The 14013-nt window shown below is 41.8% G+C and overlaps 1 protein-coding gene across 4 annotated transcripts in view; it reads right to left on the minus strand.

The window, feature by feature from the left end:
• The window catches only part of PMS1 (PMS1 homolog 1, mismatch repair system component), a 111593-nt gene that overhangs the window by 82406 nt on the left and 15174 nt on the right, over positions 1-14013 (minus strand). For all 4 annotated transcript variants that reach the window (XM_075001431.1, XM_075001429.1, XM_075001430.1 and 1 more), the window contains one exon: positions 8865-8967. In XM_075001431.1, the coding sequence (XP_074857532.1) occupies positions 8865-8967 (103 nt within the window). The remainder of the gene's footprint in view (positions 1-8864; positions 8968-14013) is intronic.

Consider the following 14013-nt stretch of genomic DNA (forward strand, 5'->3'; position numbering starts at 1 on the left):
CTGTAGCATGGATCAGTCCTTAAAACAAACTAAAGGTTCTTTCAACATGTGGTCAATCTAATTTGCATTGCTAAGCTACACGGAAGACCACAACATTCCTGTTTGTGTATCTAGGAGAATAGAACACAGGGTTGTAACCTATTATAGCACTTAAATGTACATATTATTCCCTGTTACCAGGTAAATTTATTCACATACTACATTTTTAACATTTTATACCCCTAATTTTTATTATTTGCACTTGGGTAATTCCTAGATACAGAAACAGTCTCTGCTTACATAATTTATGTACATTAGACATTAACTGACAAAGAGGCTAATGGCCTACCCAAACCAATTAAGCATAATTATGTAATTTCATCATATATTAAAAATTTACTTAAATGAAGAGTGAAGTACTTGTATTTCACCAGGAGTCAATCATTCAACGGTTCTGGTAAATTTACAGGGCAAGAGGATACAGCCCTTATCCAAAATTTGACTGCAGTGGGCATAAATTCTAAGACCCCAAAGGCATCACTGTGATTATCTAGTCCGACCTTCTACATAATACAGGGTATAGAATTCCCCTGAACTGATTCCTGTTTAAACTAAAGCATACCTTTTAGAAAAATATGCAGTCTTGATTAAAAATGGTTAATGGTAGAGACTCTGCCACAATCCTTGGTGAACTGATTCAATGGTCAACAACCCTCCATTAAAAACACGCACCTTATTTCCAGACTGATCATGTCTGCTTTCATTTTCCAGACAGATATTATTATACCTTTATATCTGCTAGTTTTAAGGGCTTGTTGTCAAAATTAAACTCCACATTATTTTCTTGCGCTCAGCGTACTGGATGATCCAGATCACTATCAATATAATCCATCCACTTCAGTATTTACAACTCTCCAAATCTTTGAGTTATCTGCAAACTTTATCATAATGATTTTTGGTTATCCTGTAGGTCATTGATAATAAACCCTGCAGGATGCCATTAGAAAAACACCTGCTCCTTGATGACTTCTGTTTACAAATACTTGCTGAAACTGGTTAGTTAGTTTTCAATCTATGTGCTGTGTTAATTTTGTATTATTATAGTTTTATAAACAATTTAATTGCAGTATCACATCAAATGCCTTACAGAAGTCTATGTATAGTACATCTGATGCTACTATAATTATCAACCAAAGTTGTAAGCTCATGAAAAACCCCGAAAGGATTCATTTTCCCATAAACCCTTGTTGATTGGCATTAACAACATTTCTCTATTTTAATTATTTTTTACTTAAGTCTCTTATCATCTACTTCATTATTTTGTTGGGATCAATGTCAGACCGACAGACTTGTAATTACCTGGGTTGTCTCTTCTGCTCTTTTTAAGTACTGGCACAACACACAAGCTTTTTTTCCAGTCTTCTGGAAGTTCCACAGTATTCCCACACATTGAAAATCAACATTAATGATTCAATGAACTCCCTGGCCAGATATTTTAAACTCTTGAATGCAAATTAAATGAGATGGGCTAATTTAAGTGTCTTACTTTTGAACTGTTGTTTAACATCCTTCAGAGTTATTGGAATGGGAAGTGTTTCATCGTAACCATTCTACAGTATGACTAAATCATAAGATATTCCCCCAAACTCAGAACAGAAATATTTATTAAACTCTTCTGACTTTTCTGCACTATCACTGACAGTTTTACCATTTCCACTTAGTTATGAACTAAAGCCATTAGGATTCTTTTTGTTCCTAATATACATGAAAAACTCCTGTCAGTTCTTAACTGAGTTGGCAATAGATTTCTCCTTTTACGTTCTGTTTATTGATTTTCTGTAATTCCTAGCTTCTGATTTATATTCTTTATCATCAGCTAACTGCCCCTTTCTTCAATTTGTTTATGGTAGTGTTCTGAAATAATTCACATATTTGTTTAAATTCTTTCTCTCAGCTGACTTTGGCTCATAACCAAGTGTGTGTGTAAAAATAATGGTTTGAACTTTAATCGCCTTCTACATAACCAAAGTGATCAAGTTCAAATCTACAGTACCTAAGCTACCACAATGTTTTTTTTTTCATTCTGTGATCCGTTCCTCTTTGTTTGTCAGAACATAGTCTAATGCAGGATTTCCCTCTGTAGGGTACAACACCTTCCAAGTTAGGCAACTGTCATTTATAATAAGATCTAGACAATAAGAGTGAAAAAGCCACACTACAACTGCCTCAGCGTAAGTGCATTACTGCGATAAAGAAAATGGTGGTTCTTCCTCCCCTATGGCTCCTGTGCAAGAGGCATCCAGAATCCTGCAGCTGTGAGAGTGCCAGCATGTGGTGAGGCTGGAGGCACTTCTGGCCATGCAATGGATGTTGGGGGCAGGGGATGGGAGGGAGAACAGATACTTTTCCACTTCACCACTTATATAATCTGCACCATGAGACCACTGCTGAGAAGACAAAAGACTGCTGCACACTTACGTAGAAGTGCCAGGGCTGCTAGTGAACACTCTCCCAAATGTGGCAGGAAGCATCATGCCTGATCTTGATCCTGCAGTCATACATCCACTCACCACACTTCTCACAAGACACAGCAAATTCTAGCATCCTGATCTAAGAATTTCCCTAAATCTCTGCACATTAATTTGGCCCCACAGGTTTATCATTTCCACAGCAAATCTGCCTAGGCTTAGGGCACGCCTGCATTTTAAAGCGCAATAAGAATGTTCCATATCCTTTATGTGAGCTCAAAGAAATGAGTCAAAGGAGGAGCAACCTGTTCATAATTACCACCCAAGAGCTATCCATTCTAAAGATAATGAAAAATTCTCAGCTTAATAATGGACATAAGAATATAAAGTTCATAACTGTGAAAGATTGTTCTTCAGCCTTTAAAATACTGAGGAGATCCTTCTGCATCTGATGGAGAGAAATAAAACTATCATATTACAATGTTGCCTCAGTAACTTGGTCACAACACAACACTGCACAGTAATTCTACTACACATGATCAAAATGACCATTCTATCTTCTTATCCTTCCCTTTCCCCAACTCTACGCAAATGCAAATTCCACTCTCATATATTTAGGGTGAGATGGGTGGCTGGAAAAGGATCCCAGAAGCTGCCACACTGTATTATTTGTTGTGCTTAACAGTCTCCAATATTTACACACCAAGTAGATTGAGCGACTTTAGGACTACCCCTGTAAACGAGAAGTTTCTTCTGCTTGAATCCAGACAGGTGCGAAAGCCATAAAATACACAGAATCAACAGTACTGCAAAAAAGTTCTTGCAGAGCTACACAGGGCTTGAAGCCATAAACTGAGTATCACAAGACAAGAGAATGTCTTTTTCACTCCAGCCTTCAACCATACCTTATGATCATAATTTATATTGGGGTGAAACCTGGAACCTCCCACCTTATAATAGACACCCAAACATCCTGCAATCTCATTTAGACAAGTGCAACAAGTGGGTGTAACAAACAAAAAACAGAGGGCATGAGGAAGAAGAAAAGGAGAATAGTAAGAAGTGTGTGTGTTTACATAAAGCAAATGAATAACATAAATGTCAGCACTTTATAATGGCCGCATACCTAATCATTATCCATTAGTAATTTCCTTTGAAGCATCAAAATAGAAGTATGCCTTGAGGAGACAAGAGTACAGGGTAACTCCTGTATAGATTAGTTAGAGAACAATCTTCTCTGGTCAACCTTAATACATGAAACAAAGGCTGAAAATATCGTATGAAAAGCAGACAGGAGTGATGGAGGCTGGAACTGTTGATAGATGACAGGAGGCAAAATGATAAGATACAAGAGCAGATAAGTAAGGAGGGTAAGTTGAGGTGGGCGTCTAAAGCAAGAATCACAAGGTCCTATTTTGAAACAGTAGAAGGGATGCCAAGAAAGGAACTTCAAATTGTGTGACAATGCTAAGAATGACAGGCAGGAAGATAATCTTAGCAAAAGTCCTCTGAATGGATTGAAGGAAGGCAGGGAGGAAGATGAGGGCAGAAGAGCCAGCAACTATCAAGTTAGAAGATAATACACTGGACGGACATGGGAGTCCATTTTAAAAGCTGAAGATGTGAAATGCAGGAGTCAAAGCTGGGTTATCAAAATTCATATATGGGAACTAAGAACAGCATTTCTATCTGTCTAAAAACAGAAACATTGACCCAACCCACACATTTACTGCTAGAAAAGTTACCCTTCTGCCTTACTCCTCCCAGATTTTCTATCATTCGAGATTTTTCAAAAAACTGTTCTCAGTGTGCGCGGGCAGGCAGGGGGCAACAGACTTGCCAAGCCGCTGGACAACCTGAGAGCAGGGTAAAGTACAGCTCTGTGCTCTTGGAATGGGTGGGGCCTTGAGTGGCAACCATGGTCCAGCATGACCATGGACACTATCATAGACACACAAAATTATAGAACACTAGAACTGGAAGGGACCTCGAGAGTTCGAGTCCAGCTCTGTGCCCTTGCAGCAGGACCAACTGCCATCTAGAACATCCCATCTGCTCTTCAAAATCTCCATTGATGGAGATTTCACAACCTCCCTAGGTAATTTATTCCAGTGTTTATCCAACCTGACAGGAAGTTTTTCCTAATGTCTAATCTAAATCTCTCTTGCTGTTTAAGCCCATTGCTCCATGTCCTGTTCTCAGGGACCAAGGAGAATAATTTTTCCCCCTCCTCCTTGCAACCTTCTTTAAAGTACTTGAAAACCGTTACCATGTCCGCTCTAAGTCTTCTCTTTTCTAAGCTAAACAAGCCCAGTTCTTTCAGTCTTCCCTCTCAGCTCATGTTCTCTAGACCTTTAATCATTCTTCTTGCTCTTCTTTGGACTTTTTCCCAATTTCTCCATATCTTTCTTGAAATGTGGGGCCCAGAACTGGATACTTCCTCCAATTGAGGCCTAATGAGCACAGAATAGAGTGGAAGAATGACCTCTTGTGTCTTGCTCATGATACTCCTGTTAATATATCCCAGAATTTTTTTGCTTTTTCTGCAACAGCATCACCTTGTTGACTCATATTTAGCTTGTGATCCACTATGACCCCTTAATCCCCCTCCGCAGCACTCCTTCCTAGATAGTCTTTTCCCATTCTACATGTATGAAGCTGACTGTTCCTTCCTAAGTGGAATACTTCGCATTTGTCCATATTAAACTTCATCCTGTTTACCTCAGACCAATTCTCTAGTTTCTCCAGATCATTTTGAATTATGACCCTATCCTTCAAAGCAGTTGTACCCCCTCCCAGCTTGGTGGTATCTGCAAATTTAATAAGCATACTCTCTATGCCAATATCTAAATCGTTGCAATTGAATAGAAGCGGTCCCAAAAAAGATCCCTGCAGAACCCCACTTGTTATGTCCTTCCAGGATGAGTTCAAACCACTCATAACTACTCTTGGAGAATGGTTATCCAGCCAGTTATGCAACCACTCTATAAAAGCCCCATCTAAGTTGTACTTGTGTAGTTTATTGATAAGAAGGTCATGCTAGACCGTGTCAAGTGCCTCACTGAAGTCTAGGTATTCCACATCACCGCTTCTCCCTTATCCACAAGACTTGTTATCCTGTCAAAAAAGGTTATCAGATTGGTCTGGCATGATTTGTTCTTTACAAATACATGCTGGCTGTTACCAATCATATTACTTTCTTCCAGATGTTTGCAGATGAATTCCTTAATTACTTGCTCCAATATCCTTCCAGTCACAGAAGTAAAACTGACTGGTCTGTAGCTTCCTGGGTTGTTCTTATTCCCCTTTTTATAGATGGGCACTACATTTGCCCTTTTCCATTCTTCTGGAAGCTCTCCCAACTTCCAGGACTTTGAAAGATGACAGCTAAAGGCTCAGATGCTTCCTCTATCAGCTCCTTAAGTATTCTAGGATGCATTTCATCAGGCCATGGTGACCTGCAGACATCTAATTTTTCTAAGTAAATTTTAACTTGTTCTTTTTTTATTTTGTTCTATAAACATACCCCTTCCCACTAGCATATATTATGTTAGGCATTTCTGCATCCGCCTTCCTGGTGAAGGCCAAAACAAAGAAGTCATTAAGCACCTCTGCCATTTCCAAGTTTCCTGCCATGGTTACTTCCTCCTCACTGAGTAGTGGGCCTACTGTGTCCTTGGTCTTCCTCTTGCTTCCAATATATTTATAGAATGACTGCTTGTCACCCTTTATGTCTCTAGCTAGTTTAAGCTCATTTTGTGCACTAGCCTTTCTAACCTTGCCCCTGCATGCATGTATTGTTTGCTCATATTCATCTTTTGCAATTTCTCCTAATTTCCACTTTTTATATGACTGCATGCAGGATCTCAAAATCAAAAAGCTCTCCTGGCTGAGCCAGGACGGTCTTTTACCATACTTTCTATCTTTCCTATGCAGCGGTATAGCTTGCATTTGAGCCCTTAATAATGTCCCTTTGAAAAACTGATAACTCTCTTCAGTTGTTTTTAGTCTCAGTCTTGCTTCCCATGGGACCTTACCATCTGCTCTCTGAGTTTACCAAAATTTGCTTTCCTGCAATCCACTGCCTCTGTTTTTCTGTTCTCCTTTGCACTATTTCTAAAAATCATTAACTCTAGGATTTCATGCTCACTTTCTCCCAACCAACCTTCCATTTTCAAATAACTGCAGGACCAAAGAGTCTTGGGGCTGCAGCAAGATGTGCGTCAGGGGCTGAGGCCACAGCAGCCGGAGCCCCCTGCCAGCCCTCCTGCAGAAACGGGGTGGTAGGGCGAGAGGGACACCCTCCCCACAATGGGCTCCCGCAGGAGCAAGAAGAGAGAGGCTGGTGAGCAGAAGCCAGTGAGCCCTGATGACTGCAAAGCCAGCGGTGAGCGCCAGCACTCTGATGACTAGGAACCTGAGTGACTGGGGAGCAGTGGGGCTGGGAAGCAGAGAAACAAAGGTTGGAGCCAGTCGGGAATCTACGTGGTTGGGAAGCTGTCACAGAGTCAGCTGGGAAGCCAGGAGCAGCCAGGGAACCATGGGACAGGAGGGACCAGGAAGCCAGCTGGGGCTTGTGGGGATGGGAACAGCCAGCTGGGGAGCCATGGGACAAGAGTGGCCAGGGAACGATGGAGTGCGGAAGCCAGCTGGAGAGCCAGTGGGAAGTCTGGGAAGTGGACGATGCTGGTGGCCAGGAGAGGAGCCCCAAGAGTCCTCACCACCCCAGTCCAGCAAAATCCCTCATCTGGAACTGCTCAGGTCCCCAGGGTGCCAGACCAGGGAGGTGAAGCCTGTAGTAAGCCCTATGCTGTCCGATTTCTCTGGGATGCACTGGGCTGCTCCCTCCTCTCCCTGGCTCAGGGTTGGTCCCATGGTCCCCATCCCCTAGCCACTACAGGGGGATCAGGACTCAGATGGAGCAATGGGCAAAGCAGCACCTTTTCCCATAAAAGTACCGCTTCTCTCCAGATGGCTGCATGAGCACCCACTGCTCCTTCAGCCCGCACCTCCCTCCCAGCCCTGCGCCAGCATTGCCGACTCTCCCAGACTAAACGCCATTGCAGTACATGGTGTCCAGTCCAGGAGAGTTGGCAACCCTTTCTCCACAACTTCAGCCCCCACGCTATGTGGAGCAGCCATGCGGGGGGTGGGAAGGGAGGCCGGGTGGTGCTGGTTTGCATAGCCCAGCTACCACTTTTATATTACGGTTTTGAAAGCCACTGATGACAAGGAACGTAAGCCTCCCATTTTACCAGTGACCGGACGTGCTGGGTCATCTACAGGATTTTACTGGTCTGTGTGAACACGGAAGGCCATGCACACGCTATTCTATTTAGTAACAGAGAGATAGCCGTGCTAGTCTATATACTGTCAAAACAAAAAAGCAGTCCAGAAGCACTTTAAAGACTAACAAAATAATTTATTAGGTGATGAGCTTTCATGGGACAGACCCACTTCTTCAGACAATAGCCATACCAGAACAGACTCGATATTTAAGGCACAGAGAACCAAACAACCAAAAACCAAACTCTCATAGGCAAAGAATTAATGGGCATAAAACAGACATAAAAACACTCCTGATTCACAAACCTGTCAGCCAGCACTTTAATGGAGTGAGCCATTCTGTTAATGGCCTGAAAGTCTGTATTTTACTGAATAGGAATGTTCACAACAGTTTGGAAAGAGAGGCTGCTGAACTCTCTCTATATTCAAAATTCGACACATTAACAAGTGGTTTGAACTGGGATGGGAATTTTCTAGCTCATTATGGGGGCTCTTTTGCATACTTGGCTTTATCTAATTCTTGACTCCCCACACCCGCTTCTGCCCCTCTGCTCTGATTTGCTCACCTTGATAATATTTTTCTGATTTGTCAACCCTGATTACTATTTTTGGTTCTCTGTGCCTTAAAGATTGAGTCTGTTCTGGTATGGCTATGATCTGAAGAAGTGGGTCTATCCCACGAAAGCTCATCACCCAATAAATTATTTTGTTAGTCTTTAAAGTGCTACTGGACTACTTTTCTGTTTTGATACTATTCTATTTAAGCCTTGTATTACCTAGTCATTGTGGTATCTAAGTGGCCCATCCTCTTTTTACACTAAAACCTTTAACTAAAAACTAAACCCACTAGATTTGCTTTTCAGCTTAGAGAACCCCAAAGAGCTTCACGAGTTCCAAGATTTTCCCTTCTACTGTTTTTTGCAAAGTAAGTAGAGATCTGGCCCCTAGAGATTATCAACTGGAAATGGAGCACCTACAAATATTTTATTTCCACTTCTCTTAAGCACAGCTGCTCAATTTTGGGTGTGCAGCAGTGGGGATCAAAGTAGGGTACAGAGGCTAAAAACTTCCAAATCTGACCCAGTGCTCATATAAGGTGAAATATAAAATCTCACAGTAAGCATACCTTACCTTGCCCAAGATGAGAAGGCTTCTGAGAAGTTACATGCCCACTGCTGTCTAAGATGTACTGGGTGCTAAAATCATCAGCAGCTGTCTTTGTTGTGACCAAAACCTGGAAAGAAAGTACCTCAAGTCACTTAAGGATTTCTGAAGTTCAGAATGCTGTGAAGACAATGTTCTGAGACGATTCTCGCACCAAGTTACTTTAACAAAAAAAAAAAAAACCTATTACTTCTTCCATGAACTTCACTCTAATGATAAAAATATTTCACAATACATTGATTTTTTTAGCCCTATGAGTAAAAATTGCAGATTGCTACTGCATGAAGTGTAGCTTTTTTAACAACGTCTAAAATAAAAAAAGCAGTCCAGCAGCACTTTAAAGACTAACAAAATAATTTATTATGTGGTAAGCTTTCGTGGGACAGACGCATTTCTTCAGACCATATTTTGTTAGTCTTTAAAGTGCTACTGGACTGCTTTTTTGTTTTGATAGAATATAGACTAACACAGCTATCTCTCTGTTACTATTCAATGTCTAAAATAGTATGTTTCCAGAATATATGTTTTTCAGAACAAGCCGTTTCTTCATAAGCAATTCCAAAATGCAATACTTACCATTATCATTATTTTCTACCCAGATTATCTCTTTTAGTAGCAAAGTACTTTTTTAAATGGTTAGGGTGATATCCAAAGCCCCTATTCCAAAATTAAGAGTACACCAACAGTCCAATAAAATATGAAGTAATTGCTTTCAGATATTAAATCACTACATTATAAAGCAACTTCAAGTTTCTAAATTATGTACGTGGACATTATCAAAGCTATAAGTAGACACCTTTAAAAAAAATCACATCAACTTTATATAGGAATAAGTCTGAATGTAGCTACACCTCGAGTGAAAAATAGCTTCTGTTTAACAGCATACTTGAACACTCCACACCAGGTTAGGGCAGGAAGCATAGAACCATAGAAATGTCTGGCTGCAAGGAACCTAAGGAAGACATCTATTCCATGCCCCCAATACTAAGGCAGGATTAAACATACCTAGAATGTCCCTGACAGGTGTTTGTCTAATCTGTTCTTAAAAACCTATGAGGACAGGAAATACACATCCTCCCTAGGTAATATGTTCCATGAAGGGACAGCTGTGATACTCTGATTAGGTCGCCCATGTGAAAAACAGACTCTCCCTCAGCCCACAGCTCTGACCTGAGGGTAAGGACCTCCCATGGTCCTCTCAGGAGGTGGGTCCAGGATTCTGAGTTTGGTTCATACCTATGTTGTCCAGGTTTCCCTGCCCTGCCAGGGTGCCTGAAACATTCCAAGGCCTCTCCAGGATGGCTGGTTCATCTCCAAACTTTGGTCACTCTGATGCTCATCCTCCCCGCTTGGCTTCCCCTCTGATCTGCAAGGCTTGGGCTGCCTCACCTTCGGTGCCCGTGGGGCAGCCTCAGCAGTCATATAATTCTTCATCAGCAGAACTGCCCTGGTGACTGTCTTATCTCATTGCCTCACTATGGAGTCTCTTCTTGCATCCAAGAGTAACTGCACAAACTGTTCTCCCAGTGTATGGTCAGAAACCTGAAAGCCGATCTCCAGCTTCAACCACCTCCAGTAAAGCCCCCATAATTTCTGGGCAATCACAGAAGTTTACAATCTCAAGGGAAACTGTTCACCCTTGAACTATAGACCAGCTAGTCTCCTCCTCTCATCCAGGTAATCTAACATGGCTGCTGTCACCGGCATACAGTCCTGTGCAGAACCCCCATCAAGGCCCTGGTATGAGACCTGGGCAGCTCCTGTCACATAAGCAACCAAAGGGCCCACTGCTTTGCGAGTCACCCCTGCCACACATTCAAAGATCACAAGAAAGTCCTCTGAGTCCATCTCAGTGAGCTAAACAGGCATGGCTGTCATTCCCATGAGCTCCTAAGAGAAAGCCACACTCCCCTCTCCACTCTGGCTCCAGAGAGTTAACAGTCATCACAACTTGTTGAATGAAACTGTTTGCTCCTGTTCCCCATCACTTTCCTCATGGACCAGCTGCTGCTGCTAACTGTCACCAGTTGTACAAACTGTTGTTGCTGTTGATTCTCAGCCATCTGCTTCAACACTTGATCCAGCTCCATGCTACCTACACCAAAACAAACTCCTGCATTCCACCTTGGTACATTAGATGATCCAGAGAACGCAAATGTCCCCATTTTGCAAGGTTAGATCATGTACACATTCTCAACCACATATAATCATGATCTTCAGGATCCAAGACAAACTACAGGGCAGACCTCAACAGGATGCAAGAGTCTGTGGAGATTATTAAGGATGCTCCCCAGGCCACCGTAGACAGGGGTTCCCTTCAACTGTCTCCTTAGCCTTGCAGACCTGTCCAAGATAGCACAGATAAGTCAAGTCCTTTTTTGTACTACAGCAAAATAAACAGCTCCAAAAATAAATTCCATAGTTCTGTGTCAGGTCTACCTAGCTCTGGAAGACTTTGGCAGTCAACAGTCTATATAAAGGTTCAGGGTAAGTCTTTTCCTCTGGAAACAAAAGACAGGAAGTCCGTTCTCTTCCCTCTCAAACTCATTGAGCTGCCCTCTTTTGTTGTTAACTGCTCACTCTTTCAGGCTTGGTGAAGGGCTGGTGTACCACATCACAGTTATGTAGAATCATAGAAGATTAGGGCTGGAAGAGACTGCAGTAGATCATCTAGTCCAGCCCCCTGATCAAAGCAGGACCAACCCCACCTAAATCATTTCATACAGGGTTTTGTCAAGCCTTACCTTAAAACCCGCTAAGGATGGAGATTCTACCACCTTTCTAGGTAACTCATTCCAGTATTTCACCACCCTCCTAGTGAAACAGTTTTTCCTAACACCAACTTAGACTTCCCTCACTGCAACTTAAAACCATTGCTCTTTGATCTACCACCATGGAGAGTAGGCTTGCTCCATCCTCTTCGGAACTCCTCTTCATGTACCTGAAGTGTACTATCAATTCCCCCCTCATTCTTCTCTTCTGAAGATTAAATAATCCCAGTTCCCTCAGCCGCTCCTCATAAATCATGTGCCCCATCCCTTTAATAATTTTTGTTGCCTTCTGCTGGACTCTGCCCAGTCTGTCTGTATCCTTTTAGTAATGGGGGCCCAAAACTGGACACAACACTTCAGATGCAGCCTCCCCAGTGCCGACCAGAGGGGGATAATCACTTCCTTCGACAGTGCTCCTACTAATGCAGCTCAATATGCTTTTAGTCTTCTTGACAACAAAGACACACTGCTAACTCATTTCTAGCTTCCCATCCACTGTAATCCCCATCTGACTTACTTACAACACGCCTATTCACACTTCCGAGAAAGACATTTGCCTTGTTCACAACTGCATCATAGTGTTCACTGATGTGCAGTTTGTTATTGATCGTTATAACTCCCAGGTCCTTTTTTGCAGTACTACTGCCTAGCCACTTTATTCTCCATTCTCTAGTTGTGAATATGCTTTTCCCTGCTTCATGTAGTGCTTTGCACATAAATTTCATCCTGTTGATTTCAGCCCACTTCACTAATTTACAGAGGTCATTTTAAATTCTCATCCTGTCCTCTGAAAATCTTGCAACCCCTTTTAGGTACGTCTACATTAACTGGAAGACTGACCTGGGATTTGATTTTGCATGCCTGGTGGGGAAGTGCAAAATCAACCTACCAGGGGTCAGCAGTTGACCTTCTTCAGTGAGGATGGCTAGTTAAGTCGATTTCAGATAAGTTGATTCTAGCAATGCAACTGTCATAGCTAGAATTGTGTACCTGAAATTGACTTATTTGCCTAGTGTAGACCAAGTCTCAGGGACACCCACAAATTATATAAGCAGGCTTCTGCCAAATTCATGGCCAGGAAAAATGCATCAACAGACTGTAAAATCTGCTGTTGTGCCTGTATCAAAGTGGAGTTCTTGAGCTGCTAAATAATGAGAACCACTGATCTAGACTATATTTCTGTTATTTCCTTATAGGAATGTCATGTGGGATTATGTCAAATGCCTTCCTGCAATCTAGACGTATCACATCTCTTCTTTCTCTACATCCATTAGGTTGGTTACTTTGTGAAAGGAGAAAATTAGATTGGTTTGATGCAATCAGTTCTTGAGATATCCATGCTGGCTATGATTTATTACTTTATCATCTTCTAGGTTTAACAATTTGTTTTAGTATCTGAGTATCAAAGTTAGACTGACAGGCAGATTGACAGGCATATATTCTCCTTTTTCCATTTTATACAGAAAAATTTGTCTTTCTTCAGTCCTCTGGGACACCACCCATCCTCCATGAGTTCTCAAATTTAATTGCTAATGGTTAACTACAAGCAGCAGTTTAGATAGGCAAACAATTGCAAACATCATCAGGAACAGACAGACAGCTGTGCTAGTTGACATACTATCAAAACAAAAAAAGCAGTCCAGTAGCACTTTAAAGACTAACAAAATAATTCATTAGGTGATGCGCTTTCGTGGAACAGACCCACTTCTTCAGATCATGGGTCTGTCCCATGAAAGCTCATCACCTAATAAATTATTTTGTTAGTCTTGAAAGTGCTACTGGACTGCTTTTTTGTTTTGAAACATCATCAGTATTTAAGTAATGTAATTATTGATCCTGAGACAAGTACTTAAGACACTAGCATTCTGCTCTCTTGTGAAATGTACAATTGGAATTAAGGCCCAAAGCAGATAACAACTTGGGTTGATATCTTATTTGAAACAGATGAAGCACCTCCAGTACCATATTATCCCGCATCACCAGGCCGGCTCATTGGTTCAGTGTCTATTCAGAAGGGGATCATAATCCAGCCAAACAGCAGCACCTTTTAAAGCACCTGAGGGGCTTTCTTTTGAGACTTCCATCCAAATTCTGTAACTAACTCTGCTCATGTGATCAAGCCCAAGGCTCCACAGACGCATGCTCTGCTCCCACACCCAAACTTCACTCTTGTAATCCATTGTTCTAGTGAAAAGTAATTGATATGGGAGGTCATGATTGTCCTGTGGCTAGGTTGATTCCATCTCAAGAGATTTTTAAGGTAAAGATGGGAAACTCGAACTTGCCTCAGTATGCAGGTGGAAAGAAAGTGCACAGAAAATGCTATCAATGCTTTGTACTGCTTA

The sequence above is a fragment of the Carettochelys insculpta genome, chromosome 8 (genome assembly GCF_033958435.1).
Source record: "Carettochelys insculpta isolate YL-2023 chromosome 8, ASM3395843v1, whole genome shotgun sequence".
Classification (NCBI taxonomy): Eukaryota; Metazoa; Chordata; order Testudines; family Carettochelyidae; genus Carettochelys; species Carettochelys insculpta.